The sequence below is a fragment of the Miscanthus floridulus genome, chromosome 3, assembly GCF_019320115.1.
Source record: "Miscanthus floridulus cultivar M001 chromosome 3, ASM1932011v1, whole genome shotgun sequence".
NCBI lineage: Eukaryota > Viridiplantae > Streptophyta > Magnoliopsida > Poales > Poaceae > Miscanthus > Miscanthus floridulus.
The window spans coordinates 114,084,023-114,101,436 of NC_089582.1; the positions used below are offsets into that span (position 1 = coordinate 114,084,023).

At 42.9% G+C, this 17,414-nt stretch overlaps 4 protein-coding genes across 6 annotated transcripts; 2 read left to right on the plus strand and 2 right to left on the minus strand.

Annotated features, from left to right (window-relative positions):
- Positions 1-1,164: 1,164 nt before the first annotated feature.
- On the plus strand, positions 1,165-4,037 carry LOC136542127 (cyclin-C1-1-like). Its single transcript, XM_066534423.1, has 7 exons — positions 1,165-1,177; positions 1,302-1,346; positions 1,730-1,851; positions 1,924-2,038; positions 2,161-2,206; positions 3,384-3,530; positions 3,612-4,037. The coding sequence occupies exons 3-7, from the start codon at positions 1,737-1,739 to the stop codon at positions 3,729-3,731; spliced, it is 543 nt and encodes a 180-aa protein (XP_066390520.1). The 5' UTR covers positions 1,165-1,177; positions 1,302-1,346; positions 1,730-1,736; the 3' UTR covers positions 3,732-4,037.
- A 150-nt stretch (positions 4,038-4,187) lies between these two features.
- Positions 4,188-7,152, minus strand: LOC136542126 (uncharacterized). Of its 3 annotated transcripts, XM_066534419.1 has the most exons (6): positions 6,919-7,060; positions 6,134-6,416; positions 5,845-5,914; positions 5,341-5,414; positions 4,588-4,825; positions 4,188-4,509 (listed from the first exon to the last, which is right to left on the minus strand). In XM_066534419.1, the coding sequence occupies exons 2-5, from the start codon at positions 6,197-6,199 to the stop codon at positions 4,589-4,591; spliced, it is 447 nt and encodes a 148-aa protein (XP_066390516.1). In that variant the 5' UTR covers positions 6,200-6,416; positions 6,919-7,060; the 3' UTR covers positions 4,188-4,509; position 4,588. The 3 variants fall into 3 exon arrangements, with proteins under 3 accessions (XP_066390516.1, XP_066390515.1, XP_066390517.1); XM_066534418.1 differs by lacking the exon at positions 6,134-6,416 and having other exon boundaries at positions 6,919-7,152; XM_066534420.1 differs by having other exon boundaries at positions 6,134-7,008.
- Positions 7,153-7,160: 8 nt separating this feature from the next.
- On the plus strand, positions 7,161-9,343 carry LOC136542125 (tRNA-splicing endonuclease subunit SEN54-like). Its single transcript, XM_066534417.1, has 4 exons — positions 7,161-7,443; positions 7,544-7,675; positions 7,874-8,275; positions 9,079-9,343. The coding sequence occupies exons 1-4, from the start codon at positions 7,286-7,288 to the stop codon at positions 9,215-9,217; spliced, it is 831 nt and encodes a 276-aa protein (XP_066390514.1). The 5' UTR covers positions 7,161-7,285; the 3' UTR covers positions 9,218-9,343.
- A 326-nt stretch (positions 9,344-9,669) lies between these two features.
- LOC136542124 (uncharacterized) lies at positions 9,670-13,483 on the minus strand. Its single transcript, XM_066534416.1, has 8 exons — positions 13,191-13,483; positions 12,990-13,102; positions 12,798-12,873; positions 12,638-12,666; positions 12,332-12,425; positions 12,052-12,141; positions 11,701-11,887; positions 9,670-10,267 (listed from the first exon to the last, which is right to left on the minus strand). The coding sequence occupies exons 1-8, from the start codon at positions 13,353-13,355 to the stop codon at positions 9,912-9,914; spliced, it is 1,110 nt and encodes a 369-aa protein (XP_066390513.1). The 5' UTR covers positions 13,356-13,483; the 3' UTR covers positions 9,670-9,911.
- Positions 13,484-17,414: the final 3,931 nt, after the last annotated feature.

Consider the following 17,414-nt stretch of genomic DNA (forward strand, 5'->3'; position numbering starts at 1 on the left):
GCTATGTGCCTTTGTATCATGCAATTTTATGTGACGCTAAGGTCAAACGCCTGCCTGCCATTTCAGTTGAGAAAGAGAGAAAATACGATGGTTTGCTCCTTGTTTTTACTCTACTGATTTCAAACAAACAAGTTCATGTCCTTGTTTATGTTATACCATTTTGGTGATGGGAAATTTTGCAATCCTTGCTTTTAAAAATTCGGCGCAATCTTAATTCATAATATTAGTTTATCGCTAAATGAGACTCCATGGTTTTAAGGAAACCAATCACATAGTTCATTTCCATACATTTACATCAGTTATAGTATCTCTCATATTCACATAGAGTTGATTGATGTCCATTTTGCATTACAAAACCTTGTGTCTTCTTGGATGCCTTACCAATACAAGCATTTGATGATTTCAGATATCTGGAGGCTAGCACAGCAGGTTAAAGTCAGGCAAAGGTTAGGCCTTGTTTGCATAACCTGATTTATTTGCTTCTTTTGTACTGATAAAAGAAACTTGTTTGTCATCTTGATTTCTTACTATATTTTGCACTTGGCATTTTTCCTTCTACATCTTGTAACTTATATAGATGCTAAAAGAATTAAAAAAACACATCATATAGGTTGTTGGTTTATTAACTGAAAATCAGCACATTCAGATGTTTAATTACTGGGGATGCAACTTCGGTTGGATCTAGGTTTACTTGTTTTGTCACTTCTTTTCTGTATTCTTCTTCTTTGGGGCAATTCTCTGCAGTACCAGGTTGAAGAAAGCTTCAGAGATGTCATGAAGAGAATCTTCAGATTTTCGAACGAGATTTGTTTTGCTGTGGTCATACTTAAACTTGAATTTTCTTTCTGATTAATGAGGAGCATCTTTATTATTAAAGATTTTCCCCAATCCAAAAACCCAGTGCAGAACCTTGGAAAAGGACGGGATACTATCCTTCTCAAAACCCACCTTTTTATATCCCACTCCCAGTCCAACAAACCCATGGTGCATCCAAACGCCACCTTAGTGTTTGTTCCTCCCCCATCATTTTGTCCCTGATGTTCCTACTCCAGCTGCAATAATCAAACTCTGGCATCATTAAGAGAAAGATGAGCTTCTCAAATATAATTCTTATGTTACTACCGTATGCTCATCAACCATATGAGTGCAACAGTACTTACAGGGATTACTGTAAAAAGTAATATTGAGTGCATCTCAAGTCTCAGCGAATGAAGTTTTCATATAAACATGCATGTTATATCCCGTCTTTAGCTTGTCTGCCAAGACGCGATCTTTGTGACCTTAAACTGTTGTTATTTCAGGGTTATAGCTACAGCAGTCACTTACTTCAGGCGTGTGTATACAAGGTATGTTTCTCTATGTAAGGAGGATACACTGCATGTGCATCTGTGTTCGTATGCATTGTAGAATTATCACTTCTAAATTCAACTGGTGACCTTAAACATAGTGTTATTACAAGATTTGTAGAATTGTTTCCTAATTTTTTTCAACTGTCCTCTAGTATGGTTGTGCTCACCTCTTAAAACTGTTTAACTTGAAATATGAAAACCATGTCTGATACCTAATCTTCTGCCATCATTAGCTGGGCTAAATATATCCATATTTTATCACTTGTTTCTATATATTCTCCTGAAAAACATTGAATTATCTTTTCTAGTGGGGCCTTGAATTGTTTGGATGGGTATATTTCGTAGTGAGAATTTTGTTCTAACACGAAATTTGTTCCCAGGAAGAGCATGTCAGACTATGATCCTCGTTTGATTGCACCTACCTGTTTGTATTTGGCATCTAAGGTGGAGGAGAGCACAGTACAAGCCCGGCTTCTTGTCTTTTACATAAAAAAGATGTGTGGTATGTCTTATAACCATATTTATTAATTGCCATATTTACATGGAAAAACTGCAGCCTCTCTTCAAAGTGCAGGTTCCGATGACAAGTATCGGTTTGAAATTAAGGATATTCTTGAAATGGAAATGAAGCTCCTGGAAGCTCTTGACTATTATTTGGTTGTTTTCCATCCATATCGTCCTCTCTTACAGTAAGAATCTGTTTCCTGTGTAATCGCTGGTGTTTTTTGTGGAACATACCTTTCTCATATCTCCCGAGCTTTCGGTTATTTGTTCTAGTGGAACTCCGAGTTGATACATGCCCTATCTGCAGGTTATTGCAGGATGCTGGCATAACAGATCTGACACAATTTGCCTGGTAAGCACTGCTTTTATCTACAGCATGATTCAGTGTCAACAGTTAAGGGGAAAAGGAACTTTTATTCTGCTTAGGACTTTCAGCCCTCTGTGTTTTGAGTTTCAGTGTCTTGCTATTTCTGTGAAAGCTACATGAAGCATTTTATGCTATTGAAACTGAAGCCTAGGCTCTTGGATGTTTTTGTTGGCCCAAACTTGGACTTTCGAAACATTGTCACATGAGTAAACAAGTCTAGCTACCCTCATTCCTTGCAGGGTTTATTGACATCAATAGTTTAAGTAAGACTAAGGCTGTGTTTGGCATAGCTCCCAGGGGCTCCGGCTCCTCCGTGAAATCATTGTAGCAGCACTGTAGCACGGAGCCGTTTTAGATTTCGAGGCAAAAAATGAACTGAGAAGAGGAGGAGCCGGTGGAGCCACGATTTCGAGCTTCTCCGGCTCCGTGCTGCAGTACTGCTACAGAGTAGCGACGCGGTAGCCGGAGCCGGAGGAGCCCAAAAACGAGCTTCTCCCCCTCAGAACAGCTCTGTGAGAGAGGAAATAAAGAGAGAGAAAACCGGCTCTGATGAATAGTGTCCGCACATGGCGTGAACAGTGTCGTAGCGGAGGGAGCTGGAGCCGCCCGGAGCTGCACCAAAGAGGGCCTAAGTATTTTGCATTTGGTATGAAATACCCTTCGGAGCAAATACTTATTGCTCTTCAGAGTCTCCTTTCTCTTCCCTCTGAATTTGGCCCAATTTGGCAGGGCTCCGGTTCCTCCTAAAAGGGCTTTGACTCTGACTCCTCTTGTGGAGCTGCTTCTCTAGTGGAACTGAAGTCGTTTTAGAAAACATATGGCAAAAGCAGCTCTAGTGTTGTTGTCGTTGTTTTGTTTTGTTTTTACGGCTCCAGTGGTAGTTTGTGAGGAGTCGGGAGCCACATTTTTGTGGCTGTGGCTCCTCTGGGCTTCTTCGCCAGAGCCATTTCGGCACCCACCGTTTGGCATGGCTTCACGGCAGGAGCCGGAGCTGGCCCTGTGCCAAACGTTTGTGTGATACGGTTAGGCACAACAACATAAATTGATTGACCTAGAATTGTTAGCGTTAGTTTTAGGATGAGTATCTAATTATGGGTGATATTGTATGCTCAGTCTTCAGCTAGACCTGTTGGTTGTTGTTGTTACATCTCTCTCTCTCTCTCTCTCTCTCTCTCTCTCTCTCTCTCTTGGATCTTATCCTCATATACCCTCCCTACATGATTGCAATGGCCTGCATATACATAGCAAGTGTTCTGAAAGAAAAGGACACCACAGCATGGTTTGAAGAGCTCCGTGTTGACATGAACATAGTAAGCAGTTCTAATGTTGATTTCCCAGCTATTTATTCTGTATTGTTTTCTTCACCCAACTTTGTGACTTGCAATTCCCAGGTTAAGAATATCTCTATGGAAATATTAGACTTCTATGACACCTACAAGATTGATCCTCAAAGGGGCATCCCTGAGGATAAGATTAGCCCCGTGATGAACAAGTTGCCGGCGAAGGCTTAACTCAGATTTGCCGTCTATTCAAGCTTTCTTAGAGTGTAAACTAGTAGTAAGCTACATCACACTTCCACCATGTGTGTACTCAGCCTGCACTGTCGCTTGTGACGTGTTGAACTACTTGTTGACAAATTCGATGCAAGAGTCCCTTGCAGAACCCCAATGGAATTGTTTGTGTATGCCGCTGGAGTGAATTTCAAGTAGTATTTGTTCCAGGGTTATCCATTCATACGAAAGGTGCTACTTTGTGTTATCTTCAGGCTTTGGCTGTCAAAATCTGCATCGCCAGCACCGGCGGTGTGCACGCGGGGAGCACATAGTGACAGAAGTAGCAGACAAAAGACTTACAAACCATCAGATAGGAGGTCACACTAGCTCTACACCTCAGCCAAAAATCTTTCTAGATGCCAGAGAAGGAGGTCAGAAATAGTACGAGTATACAATACCAAACAAAAGCATCCAAAATGCAAAATATTTCAACTGGCTATTACCATTTTAGAATGAAGCAAATCCCAGTTACACTAATCCACTAGCGCAATAACCTAAAATATACAACAACACAATAACATTCTGGAACCATGGATTCAATAAGAGGCGAGTAAAACTGAGGCTGATATCCACTTCCCTAGTCAGGAAGTTTTCATGATGAGCTCTTGGTGATGCAGTTAAATGATACAGACTAGGATGAAACATCTATCCGCTGTTCACCCTAAGAACTTCTGATCCTAACTGTACATTGCACAGCCTTATGTTACCAGAAGTTTCTTTGACAAAGCCAATCGACCTGTATCGGATAACAAAGAGGTTAAGCTAATTGCCCCAACAGTTTACTACAAGCCATCAGATATGTAAAGCAGCTCACCTTAACTAGAAGCCTTCGGAAGGTAAATACGATGAGCGCTATTCATTTTCAGCCCCTTCCTGCAAGTAGGGCATTTCTTCTGAATCTTGATGGCCTGCTTGATGCACGTGTCGCAGAAGACATGGCCACAAGTCGTTGTGGAAGGCTCCTCCATCTTATTCCAACATATTGGGCAGGTAAAAAATGGTTCCTTGGGAACCTCCTTGGCAGGCTCTTTGCCGGTTTGTACGGCATTTGACTATAGAATAGAAACTCGTAGTTAGAGTTCAATGCGAAGAGCAATGTAAAAGCAATTGGGGCAAGCATCAAACACAGGGCAGCCTTTTTACTGAAATTTTCGAAATGTACTCCAAAATACTAAATAGCAAGCCAGTGAGTTAATATCACCTACATTACAGAACATAACATGATGCTAGAAGTTTACAACGACAGAATTTGGATATTCATAGATATTAAAGGTTGGCAGCTAGCAAGAACGTGAACAGACCCATATCACACCATAATAATATGTAAGTATGTGTTCCAAGACTTGGTTGGCCAAGGAAAATATGAATTTAAAACAAGCCACTGAAAGGACAAAGTTACATAAATAACATTATATGGGAATGTTGAACGTGTAAGTTAGGATTGAGCATTAACAGGAAACCTTATGCACATTAAATAGCTGAAAGTACACAGATAGGTCTTCTATCAACCTAGCTTTGAAGTTGAAAAAGTTATTCCCTTCAATCAAGACTACTATAAAATAAATACCTGCAAGCTGGACCCTGCTCCCCAATCTGGAGAGAGGTGATGTCCTACTGGTACAACCCTCTGGCGTTTGTTCCCTGTGGACAAGATACAGATGCATCATCATCACAAAACACATATGACTGAATGCATGGTAACAGATAGGAGTCTTAAATCACAGAGGAAGCTAGGAAATAAGATATGTGTTGACAAACATTTTCCATGTAGGCAGCATGCAATATCATAGAAGCCAGTCAATTAAGAAATTAGAAAATTAGAAATATGAGCATAACTTCCAGCACAGCCTAGAGATGTGTCACCACTACCGCAGTAGCTTGTGTCCTAATATGGAGTAATCTGAGATATAGTCATAGGCACATTGCAAGCACTAACCCAAATTGTCTGTGTTGTTGAATATACAACTTTTGAAGAATTTAATTGTGATTTGATATTGCATTGATGAACAAATACCATTACAAAGGCCACACCAATTCTACAAGCACAATGATACGAAGACAGTACACTAACCTTCCCGGCTAGCTTCAACCTCCAAGTCAACCACTGTTATAGGTTCCCTCCTGGTTCTCCTGTTCCTCCTCTGCAGAATACAATATGCTTTGATGTAAGTGCTAGCTGATGGTGCACCATATTAGCACAACTATCATTCACAAAAATCCTTATTTAACAGGAATAACTGCGATAGTAAAGAGTTGGAGAAGTCCTGTTAAAAGGCTGCTCCTTAAAAATCACCAACAGACCCAATGGCATGACACTAGCAGAACAAACAACACTATGGAAAAGTGCAGTACTTGTTTACATTCAAGATAATGAGAGAATTATACTGGCGGGGGCACTCGCGAGGGCAATACTGCCTGAACTTCATCTTCGATGGCCTCCACGTCAATGGGTGAGTTTCGGGAGCCAGGAACAGGGGTCAGTGGTCCACAACGGACCCCCACCACCCGGGAGCTTGCTTAGATGATCACCAATACTTTATCAGCAGACCCATCTTGCGACTGCCTCCTTGGTGCACGCCTTGTACCACTGACAGTGCTCATGCTCTCTTTGGTGCCTATACTCACCTCAACTTCACAATGAACCTGAAATTCATGGGCACATGGTTTAGTTCCTTATCTGCTAGTCTACTGCTCTACAGCTTTTTACTTCACGATAAGAACAAAACCTAGACACTGTTCCCTCAAAAGCAAAACCTAGACACTCATCCAACCCTAACAGCCTAATCACTAAGGAAGTAATAACGAAGATTGAAACCGCAGCAATGGTAAAATCGCAAAACTGTGGAGTTCTACGCGGGATGATGGGGGGGAAAATTTGACGAACAACACTAACAGCTCGAAATCACGGTTCCCAGCAAAGATTTACCGAATCAACAACGATCAACGGTGGGGAGGCGTTGCTAGAAATGAGAAAAATCGACCTAAGGACCGGGGGAATCGGCGGCGCGGCGCGGCGATCGAAATTAATCAGAAACCCCTCCCTCCCCCGTGGTTGCCTCGCCAAATCAACACCGGTAGCCAACCCACGCGGCCCGGATCAAATACAGACCGTAAGCATCGGGAGGGACGAGAAATCCGCACGTACCTGCCGAATCGGACCCCGAGTTCGATCGAACGGAGTTCGTTCGTTCGAAGAGGGGAGGGGGGGAACCCGAAACCGCGACCAAACTTGAGGGGTAAGAAGGGAGCGCTGCTTCCTTTCTATTGGGTCCACTCTCCGGTGACTTATGTGATTATTAGCGTCCCTGGCAAGTGGGGTAGCCGAGCAAAGCAAAGCCCACTTCAGGCGAGTCCACGAGGCGGACCAGCCCAAGCCCATCAGCGAAACAACCCTAGCCACGAGCTCAACTCCTGCAGATCCGCCGCCACGTCGTCTGGAGCTGAAGTGTTCAAGTTCAAAGTGGGAAATTTTTCCAAAAGAACTGTGGAGGTAATAAAAGTAAGAAATAATCATGGCGGCGGCCGCGGCCTCCGCGCGTGACCGACGGCGAAGGAGCCGTGCTCCGGCGGGTGGCGCCGCCCACGCCGTTGGAATCGATGATGGCGAGGAGCAGCACCTCAACCCCTTCCTCGACGCTGCGCCGTCCGCCTCCTCAAGGGTCCAGTTCAGGTGCGTGCTTCGTTTTGCAAGCAGATGCTCTGCCTTTTTCCGTCTGTGTTGGCTCGTCATGGGATTGTGACCTCGCTGGGTTCTGCGGATCTGGGCACAGGAATATGGCGTCGTGCGCGCGGTGGGTGGAGGAAACCGGCGCTGCGGAGGTGGTGGAGAGCAGGGGCAACCTGTGGCTGACCACCGGTGTCACTCGAGCCGGCAAGCTGTACTACAACATTGAGGAGATCGGGTACGCCACTGTTTGATGAAATGTCGTATCTGTGCAGCATTTGATTGTACTGGCCCTATAGCCATGGTGTGCTGTGCATCCAGCAGACCAGCATAAATGCTGCACTGCGTGTATTATGCATGAATTGCTTGCCGTTGACTTTATTTTCAAGTACTCGAGTTTGCTAGTGAAGGCTCATTGTCTGATGAAAACATGCAGGTTCTTGGCTGAAAGAGGTGCCTTGATTCTTCTCAATGATAAGGATGAAACCATAGGAATTGACGGCATCTATGAAAAGCTTGCTGGAGGAAATTATGGTTGCTCCTGGGATACCTTCCAGGCTTATAAGCACTTGAAATCACTTGGATATATTGTTGGAAGGTTTGGTGTTCCCTGGACAATGAAGCATGGTGGTACTTGTGACACCATTGCTCCCCAAATGAATATACTTGAGACTGATCAGAGCTTAAATAGAGTTGACGGAGTCTCAAATGACATAACCAAATTGCTCAAGAAAATGCAGATTGATGGGATATCTCCATCTTTTGAAGTTTATCTACCAAATAGCAAGTTCAAAAAGTCATCCCCAGGGTCCCCTTGTTTCCTCTTATGTCTATTAAGGTAACAGTACATTAGTACGCCTTTATCGACTCAGTTAATTTTATGCTCATAGATTCAATGCAGTTTCATTTTTCCTCAATTCATCTTCTGTGTTTCTTTCAGTATTTTAGTGTAGGGTAACAGGGCCTATCTTCATTTCAGGCTTTTCTTTAATTGTGGAAATATCAATCTGTAAATATGAATGCATATACAATGTTAGTATAATATCTTCTTTGGAACATGTGAGTGCCCACTGGTACACATGGGCCGAGTTTCATGGAGGCCAAGGGTGGCTGGCATCCATCTCTATATAAATGGATTTCTTGTGCTTATGTATCTATTTGCAATGGTCACCCATCTGCTAGCTAAATGAACTCAATTGATAACTCAGTTGAACCTGATTGATTCTCAGTTAATTGGACTCTGTCTTGCCAAGTTGCTGTCAAATTATATAATGAATCATCATTTCTTGCCTGCATATTCTCTTTGTGTTGGTCAATTGCAACTTATCACATTTTCTTTCCATTTTTCACCATTTCCCCCCAAAAGAAATAAATAGATGAAACCGAACTGGGGTCTAAGATTTTCTGCTAAGAGATAAACTGGAAAGAACAGTGTCATGTAAGTCAAGGGATAAACTGGAAAGAACAGTGTCATGTAAGAGATAAACTGCTAAGAGATAAGCTTATGAATAAAACCAGCATCATAGCAATCAAGAATGATCTCATATACTCTGTTGATACATGTTTCTATAACAACTTCGACATTCGACATACAATCCCATAAGAAAGACATTGACGCATTGTTTTTCCAATCTAATGCAGGGGTAAACCACCCTCAAGGGTTGAATTGGAAGCGGTGGAAAATAATTTCAGAGGCATCCCTCTGAAATATTGTCATGTGGATAATGGACGGGTCAGCTTTCTCTCCTTTGATGAAGTTACGCTCCCAAGCTTGCCCTGAAGGGTAGTAGCAGAACATGTAAAGTACATAGCATGATAGCAACAACCAGATCTTCCTTCATCAGTTGGTCACAACAATTATTTTTCTTGTCTGAAGCATGGTTAATTGATCTGAAGCCTGATAGTACGTGAAATGTTCCATCTTGAGCTGAACGGGTCTTGTTGAATCTTGACCCACTAATTTATATACCCTATACCGGATATGTATCATTTATGCATGCCCAAGATCTCTTTTGTTGAGGTCACTAGAACTGCCAGAATTCTTTGCAGAGATCAGTCACACAAGTGATTGCTTTTATACTTGATTGCTGATTAGCAGTTGCACAATTGCAAAGACATAATCTTTTGTAACAATAGTCCCAAATTGACATGAGAAATATTTAAACTACATAAGCAAGCGCAAATTGACACAATGAATGAATGAATAATTAAATCTGTAAGGAAGAAATCTGCTGATGCAAACAAGACTCTGTACTATAAAAGTGTGCTGCTGAACATTGGTGCGACAATGTCCGAATACAAACCCTACAAAGCAATATTGCAGCTTACAATTTAAATCTCTGATAGTGCACACAACTTCTGGACTTCTGATAGTGCACACAGCTTCAGAACAGTCTTGAGATGCATTCGCACAAGCGCACTTTCCTGCCTATTGCTTGTTCCCTTGACAAGCGAACATATTAAAGTATGGAATTCTATGTAGTCTCACAATCCAGCAATTTGTTGTACAGTCCTGACTGTATGTTGGAAGGAGAAATCATGTTTAGTCTTTGCTTCTTGTTCACCTCTGATGATTTTGTTTCTGAGGCTGCACCTGTGACTTTCGGATTTCCAACTGCGACAAATGCTACTCTCTTCCTAGTCTCGGGCTTCAGGTGCTCGCGAGTACTAAGGGTGTCAGGAACTGAACAAGCACGGCTTTCATTTTCTACTTGCCTCCCCCTCTGAGAATCTCCAGCATCATTGCAATGGATCATTTTATCTGGTTGCTCTGCTAGAGCAGCGTCTGGCTGGCTGGCTGGCGAGTTCGTTCCTTCTAGCCTTTTCATATCTGTAATTGGTCACAAAATAGGGCAATAGAATAAAAAAGAATGCTTTTGAAGTTAAAGGCCATAGAACCATAAAAATAGAACTGGTCATGTTCTACATAATAAAAAAAATTGTTGCTGAAAACCTTTTATTTTGTTCCATAAAGCAACAGCCGACTTTCAAATTAACCAAGTTATAAGTTACAACAACAACAAAGCCTCTTAGTCCCAAGCAAGTTGGGATAAGCTAGAGTTGAAACCTAACATCAGCCTCTAGTCACGGTTCTGGCACGTCAATAGCTGCTTTCCAAGTACTCCTATCCAAACAAAGATCTCTAGGTATATCTCAACCTCTCAAATCTCTTTTTATTGCCTCTCCTATGTCAGCTTCGGTCTTCCTCTACCTCTCCTCACATTAATATCTTGACTTAGGACTCCATAATGCACTGGTGTCTCTGAAGGTCTCCTTTAGACATGACCAAACCACCTCAACCGATGTTGCACAAGCTTTTCTTCAATTGGTGCTACCCCTAGACGATCACGTATATCATCATTCCGAACTCGGTCCATTCTTGTGTGACCACAAATCCAGCGCAACATACGCATTTCAGCAACATTCAGTTGTTGGACATGTCGTCTTTTTGTAGGCCAACATTCTGCTCCATACAACATAGCGGGTCTAATTGCCGTTGTGTAAAACTTGCCTTTTGTGGTACTCTCTTATCACAGAGAATGCCAGATGCTTGGTGCCACTTCATCAACCCTGCTTTCATCCTATGGCAAACGTTTGCATCAATATCTCCATCCTTCTGCACCATTGATCCTAGATAACGGAAGGCATCTTTCTTAGGCACCACTTGACCTTCCAAACTCACCTCTCCCTCCTCATGTGCAGTGTTGCCAAAGTCGCATCTCATGTATTCTGTTTTAGTTCTACTTACTCTAAAACCAAATAATTATATAAATAACTAATCAAATGTTGCTCCATATATATCTGTAATATGCAAAACCTGGTGCATTTCAGTCAGAACCATGTTAGCTTATCATTCAAGTAGACTATGTGAGGTTAGCATCAGAACACACGTCTGCCATATCACCATAAATCATGCCACCATGTGTTGTTTAATATACGCTCTAATGTAACATACTTCCAAAGATTGATGAACTAGCCTCAAAAACCAGACTCCCACCTTGGTAGTTGGCAGCTAGCTTGGGAACCATGGGAATTTTATAGTAAAATAATTCAAAATATCTTAATATTTAAGTTGAGCTATGTTCTTAGCAATGCAATAACACTACTAAGGTGCTTTCTTTTCAATCAAAATCAGCAACAAAGCACCAAGTATTGCCATGATTCATGAGCATGTCAACTAATTATGACAAAGGCAACAAAGAATTCAAGATCAATGGGTCATCATGCATTTATCGCGAAGAATAGAAGATAAAGCATTTCAACCTTCACTAATCAGTGCAAGTGTTTCATACTGGATTGGAGATTCAGGGCCACAGCACTTCTGATCCTCAACTTGGGTTTCCTGACAGATATCCTTAACCTTTTCATGCAAAATAAATTTATCTTTTACCCATACACACTCCAGAACTGTGCATGCATCATTCATAGAGAGGTAGTACTCTCTGAAAGCCTGTGGGAATAAGAGAAATAAAAAAGAGGCAAATTTATTTAGCGAAATCATTACATTTACTAGCAAGATCAGTTTGTGTGAAAAGTGAAAACATGGTCGCAGGCAATACAGCTTTTCCATGATATACAAAATGACATCATTGCTAGCGTGGAAGTAAAATACACCTGCACTCCACTGATGCTAATCTTAACAGCCTGCTTCCTATCAGTAAGATCGGTGACCTTATTGTATACTGACACAACATCAAGTAACATCTGTGAAACAAATACCAGAGCGTCAGCGTCTACAGCAAAAGCTATGTAGGGAAAACAGAGAATATAACAATATTAGCTAGCATGTGATTCCAAAGTAACTTTACTACTTGTTAGGACAGCGCATGTCAGCAATTTCAAACCGAATTTTCTTGATACAATATTAGCCATGCTTATAGATTATAACCCTCACCTGTTGGATCAGGACCCTTACTCGCGCAAGCAAAGAGAACACAGCCGTGCAAAGATCAACGAAGAATGATCTAGCAAGCAAAAATGTTATCTGACTGTAATTTAGGTTAAGGAACTTTGGACGTCTCTCAATTGCAAGAGAAATATACATTTGTTTTCTTATGATGGTGATAATGAAATGATCAAGGCGAGACATTTGTAGTTTATTAAAGTAAGCCAAGTGCAAGTGCACAAGCACAACTAGTCCTATTTGTGACCTAAGAAACCAAACAGAAACATGATATAACAAGCAAAAGAAAAAGGATACATTGCTGCCTTCATAACAGGTTCAGACATCTGCACGGGACCGAGAAAATTTTGACTCAGATTTTATACGATATTAAGTTGGGCAAAGTATGAAATCTCACTTCGAGTCTACATATGTCAAGATTCCAATCGAATCAAAGCTCAACAAAGACAAAACACACCTGGGATAACAAGCGGGCAACACCCAAAAGCCTCTCATGATGGCTGTAGTTCGCACCAGGTTTCTTCTTAGTCTGCCTATATCAGAATTCAGAAGAAGAAAAAAGAGCTTTAACTGAAAAACCGAACAAGCCAAGTAATCAGATGATAGCAAGTGAAATCTGTAAGAAGCGTAAATACAATAACAGACTGACTTGGTGGGGACGAGGATCGTGTTGGCCGGCTTGCGGCATGCGAGAACTGGGAACACGGCGTTGAGGACCTCCGCGAGGCCGGCCCCGAGCAGAAGCTTCAGGTCCCTCCTCACCTGCGCGCATAGAAACTCGCCACTCGCTCAGCGCAGCGGGATGGGAGGTTTCATCAGGAGGAGGTGTAGAGAAGCGGCTGGGGCTCACCTTGAGGAGGTACTGGAAATAGGCGGCGCCACGGTGCTGGTTCCGGTGCTTGTACACCAGGCGCTCCAGCACCCCCGCCTCCGCCTGCAGGTGACGCAGCGCAGCCCGCAGCCGCTGCTCCTCGTCGCCCTCCCCAGCAGTGCCCGCCTCCGACCCCTGCGACATGACCGACGGCGTGTGGGAGCGCAGTGGCGGCGGATGTCCCTCCGGCGCTGTTCCTTGCGTAATGGCCGAACTGGGCCCGGGCTGGTGGACGTGGGAATAGCCATATTCGTAGCGCGGCGCGGAAGCGTTTTGGGCCAAGATGCGCTGTGATGGTCCAGGTAGAATTGAACTTTGAGGACTCGGGACGTGCCCCTTGCGCCCGGACGCCGGCAACGCTACGCCCGAGTGAAAAGAGAGGAAGGGCGCGTGACACCTCCGGTTCGGAAGCACACGACTAAAGCGTTGTATGGATGCCCTGTCAGCGTTGGGAGAAGGACAAATCTAGACGCACCTAATCTACTTTTAAAATATTTAAATACAACAGTTATAACATACGTTTGATGGCAATTGAAACACTTGAAACATGCTTCTAAAAGACTTGAAAACACTTTAAAACCATTGCAACCACACGTAACATCCAAATAAAATATATGCAAACGTATGTGTGAAACATATGCAACATCTAGATAAACACACTTGCAACATGCGTCCAGAAAACATAGATGAAACGTACATTTGAAATATCTGGAACACTCAAAACATACGCTTGCAGCATATGCAACATGTGCAACATCCCCGATCTACTTTTGCAACATCCATATGAAACAATTACAACATACATCTGAAACACTTGAAACATACATATGCAACATAGGAGAGGGGAAGGTTGGGCCGATCGATTTCGGGCGCCGAGGTGGGAGAGAGCCACCCACTCCCCTGCAACACCGTTGCGCCACCTCCATGAATCTCACTCGTGCTCCATGGATCTCGCCGGGGCAGAGGAGAGGGCCACCGGATCCGCAGGTGTTGGACGCTCCTAGTTGGTGAGGACGTCGGGGTGGGGGAAGGGCGTCGACGGTGTGGGGGAATGAAGAAGCCACCGGAGTGGGGGAGGAGAATGCCAGGGTGGGGAAGCGCGCACGCAGGATGGGTGAGGGTGCCGCCACCGGCCAAGGAGGCATCCATGGCCGCGCGTCGGGGTGGGACAGGGCACGAGCGCGGAAGGGATAAGAATGGAGAGGAGGAAGCGAGGGATAATTTTTCTGTAGCAAGCGGTGCGTGCGGGAGTGAGCAGTGAAGGCGTTCGTCCGTTTGGGCGTCTTAATTGATACTTGTATCCAAGCTGTGTCGGATACGCGATACAGTCCTCCCTCTTGAGTATTCGCGCATCAGAATGCAAGTTACCAACTCACACAATATATGGTCATGGTTGTATATCATACTCGGCATAGTTGATAAGCCCGGCTGAAAAGTATTGTTCGCTGATTTGTTGTGAGAGAAAAATATATTTCCTTCGCTGAAAAAGTACGACTTATAAGACAAACGAACAGGGTGTAACGTACGATAACCATAAGTCGCATGCTTAACTTTAAAAGCTGATGTGCAAAGATTTTGCACTTGCAGTAGCAGCTCTGTAGTCAGGGTTGGCAAGTGTGCTTTCTTCAGCAGCGAGGTACGCGCAAGCAGAAAGCCGAAAGCCTTCTTTCGTGTTTCCTGCAGACAGCGGCGGACCTAGAAAATATTTCAGGAGGGGCTGAACAACACTGCTGTTCGATCTTAAGTCTCAGCCCCTCTACACTATAGAATTTTGCCTAAAAATTCATGGGGGCTCCACAGGGGTTCCACTGCTACGAAATTGGTAGGGGGGCTTGATCGCCCCCCCCCCCTCCCCCGCTGTGTTCGCCCCTGCCTGCAGAACAGATCTTTTCGAATTTGCAATTATGGCAATCAGGCCTGGTTTAGTTCCAAAAATTTTCACCCCAAACTATCACATCGAATCTTGCTGCACATGCATGAAGTATTAAATATAGACAAAAAAAAAACTAATTGCACAGTTTGGTTGAAAATCGCGAGACGAATATTTTAAGACTAATTAGGCCATGATTAGCTATAAGTGCTACAGTAACTAACATGCGCTAATGATGGATTAATTAGGCTTAATAAATTCGTCTCGCAGTTTCCAGACGAGCTGTGTAATTAGTTTTTTTATTAGTATCCAAAAACCTCTTCCGACATCTCCGAAATATCCGATGTGACGTCCAAAATTTTTCATTTCCCGAACTAAACACAGCCTCAATCTTGGTGCCAACTGCCAAGTGGAGCTCTGTAAGGGTCACAGTGCCTAGGGAAAAGCCAAGAGGAACATTTTCCAATTCTCCCTGCATGTAGACTGTCTAGGCGCCATCTTTCTGAAATGCGTTTGGACCGTAGTCCAAATACACGGGTAGAGAAACATTTCCAGTTCTCACTGAATATAGACTCATCCATTAGAATGGTAGTATCTTTGATGAAATATCCAAGCCTGTACTTGTCATGAGTCGTGAGCATTGTCCTAAATGGAAGAGCTTTCCTCAGTATCCCACACGGCACATCGGCAGTTATCAGTCTTCTGTGTGTAACTGCATGGTGACAACAACAGCGAAGCCGGGACCATCCAGCTGATCTCCTCGTCGTGCCGGGCCGGGCATCGCAATCTGTTTTGGTGAAGTACGACAACGTAGCTTCTGGAACTCGTTTAGTGCACTCATCAGAAAAGGATTTGCGCTGCCTCAGGCCTCAGCTGAGTGTAAACACTAGTGTAAGGCTATGTTTGGATGGATAGAGCTAATAGTTAGCTGCTAATAATTCTCTCCTTATCCAAACATGTATATAGTTTAGCTAATTATTAGCTGAATATCTAACTAATAATTATTTCACTAGTTGAACCAAACTTGCTAAGGTTTTTGGATATATTAACTGATAGTAGTTAGTTAGCCAAGAGCATCTCCAAAAGTACCCAAAAGAGTATCCCAATCTAGAAATTTTGGCAAGATTGAAAAAAAACTCATCTTCAACAACTTTCAAACCCGCTTCCCAATCTTTTGGCACTTGGAAAAAACCATCCCCATACGCATAAAGTTACGCGTGTATCATCGCCTCAATCTGAGGTGGAAGGACGTGGGGAAGAAAAAAGTAGGACATGGTTCCTGATGCAAACGTACGAGAGAAATAAAATGTAAAAGTGGTTAATGCGATTATTTCCTATGTAAAATTACCTTCTATCTTTTTGACACGAGATTTTAAAAACTGTTGGAGTCGTAACTTTTTTATGTCTCTCAATATATTTTGCAAAGGTTAGAAAACCTGTTTTTGGGGAGTATTTTTTAGATACCATTGGAGATGCTCTAATAGCACATAGCTAATACTCCCTCTATTTTAAATTATAAGATATTTTGACTTTTGTAGATATACCGTTTTTACTATGTACTTAGAATACACTATGTCTAAATACATAGTAAAAGCAATATGTCTAGAAAAGCTAAAACATCTTATAATTTGGGATGGGGGAAGTATTAGCTGGCTAACAATTGACTAGCTACTTATTAACTGGGAGGATGTTTGGATATACAGCTAATCAAACGAGATAGTTGTTATTTCTTCACCTATTAGCTGCTATTATTTGATTTAGTCCAACTAATGAAACAATTGTTATCTAGATATTCAGCTAACAATTAGCTAGTCTATTATCTATATTTGTTTAGATCAAAAAAAGATAATTATTAGCAGATAACTACTATCTACAGGGATCCAAACATAACCTAATTGTAGCTAATATCAGCTATAAACCATTTATTAGCCGCTAATGGATCCAAACAGAGGTAATATATATACAGCCTGTTCGTTTTAGCTGTGGCTTGTCGTAAACGATCGTAAATTTCCAGCTGGAATAGTATTTTTCTCTCACACAAACCAACCAGCAGTACTTCTTCACGAACCAGCGATGATACGAACCAGTCAACCGAACAGGCTAATACTGTCTTCACGGATTTGGGTTCTTGGAACCCAGCAGTTCTCCTTGGTAAAAACACGGGTGGAAGAGACACGGTGGGGGTGGCGGCGTGGATAGGATCGAACTGTATCTGCAGAGGACGTCGCTTTCTTTCGTGCAGACAGAGACGATCTCCATCTGAACGCTGTGAGTGATGGACCATGGGGCCTCCGGTCCGGAGCCCATGCAGATGGACAATGCAGCTCAACCAC

Coding starts and splice junctions, on each gene's coding strand:
- LOC136542127 (XM_066534423.1), top strand. CDS start 1,737: ATGTCAGACTATGATCCTCGTTTGATTGCACCTACCTGTTTGTATTTG. Junction 1,852..1,923: donor TTACATAAAAAAGATGTGTG/GTATGTCTTATA, acceptor TTCAAAGTGCAG/GTTCCGATGACAAGTATCGG. Junction 3,531..3,611: donor TCCGTGTTGACATGAACATA/GTAAGCAGTTCT, acceptor TGCAATTCCCAG/GTTAAGAATATCTCTATGGA.
- LOC136542126 (XM_066534418.1), bottom strand. CDS start 7,152: ATGGGCTTGGGCTGGTCCGCCTCGTGGACTCGCCTGAAGTGGGCTTTG. Junction 5,415..5,844: donor GGTTGAAGCTAGCCGGGAAG/GTTAGTGTACTG, acceptor TCTTGTCCACAG/GGAACAAACGCCAGAGGGTT. Junction 4,826..5,340: donor GAGCAGGGTCCAGCTTGCAG/GTATTTATTTTA, acceptor TCTATTCTATAG/TCAAATGCCGTACAAACCGG.
- LOC136542125 (XM_066534417.1), top strand. CDS start 7,286: ATGGCGGCGGCCGCGGCCTCCGCGCGTGACCGACGGCGAAGGAGCCGT. Junction 7,444..7,543: donor TCCTCAAGGGTCCAGTTCAG/GTGCGTGCTTCG, acceptor ATCTGGGCACAG/GAATATGGCGTCGTGCGCGC. Junction 7,676..7,873: donor TACAACATTGAGGAGATCGG/GTACGCCACTGT, acceptor GAAAACATGCAG/GTTCTTGGCTGAAAGAGGTG.
- LOC136542124 (XM_066534416.1), bottom strand. CDS start 13,355: ATGTCGCAGGGGTCGGAGGCGGGCACTGCTGGGGAGGGCGACGAGGAG. Junction 13,103..13,190: donor ATTTCCAGTACCTCCTCAAG/GTGAGCCCCAGC, acceptor CTATGCGCGCAG/GTGAGGAGGGACCTGAAGCT. Junction 10,268..11,700: donor ACTTGCACTGATTAGTGAAG/GTTGAAATGCTT, acceptor GACCAATTACAG/ATATGAAAAGGCTAGAAGGA.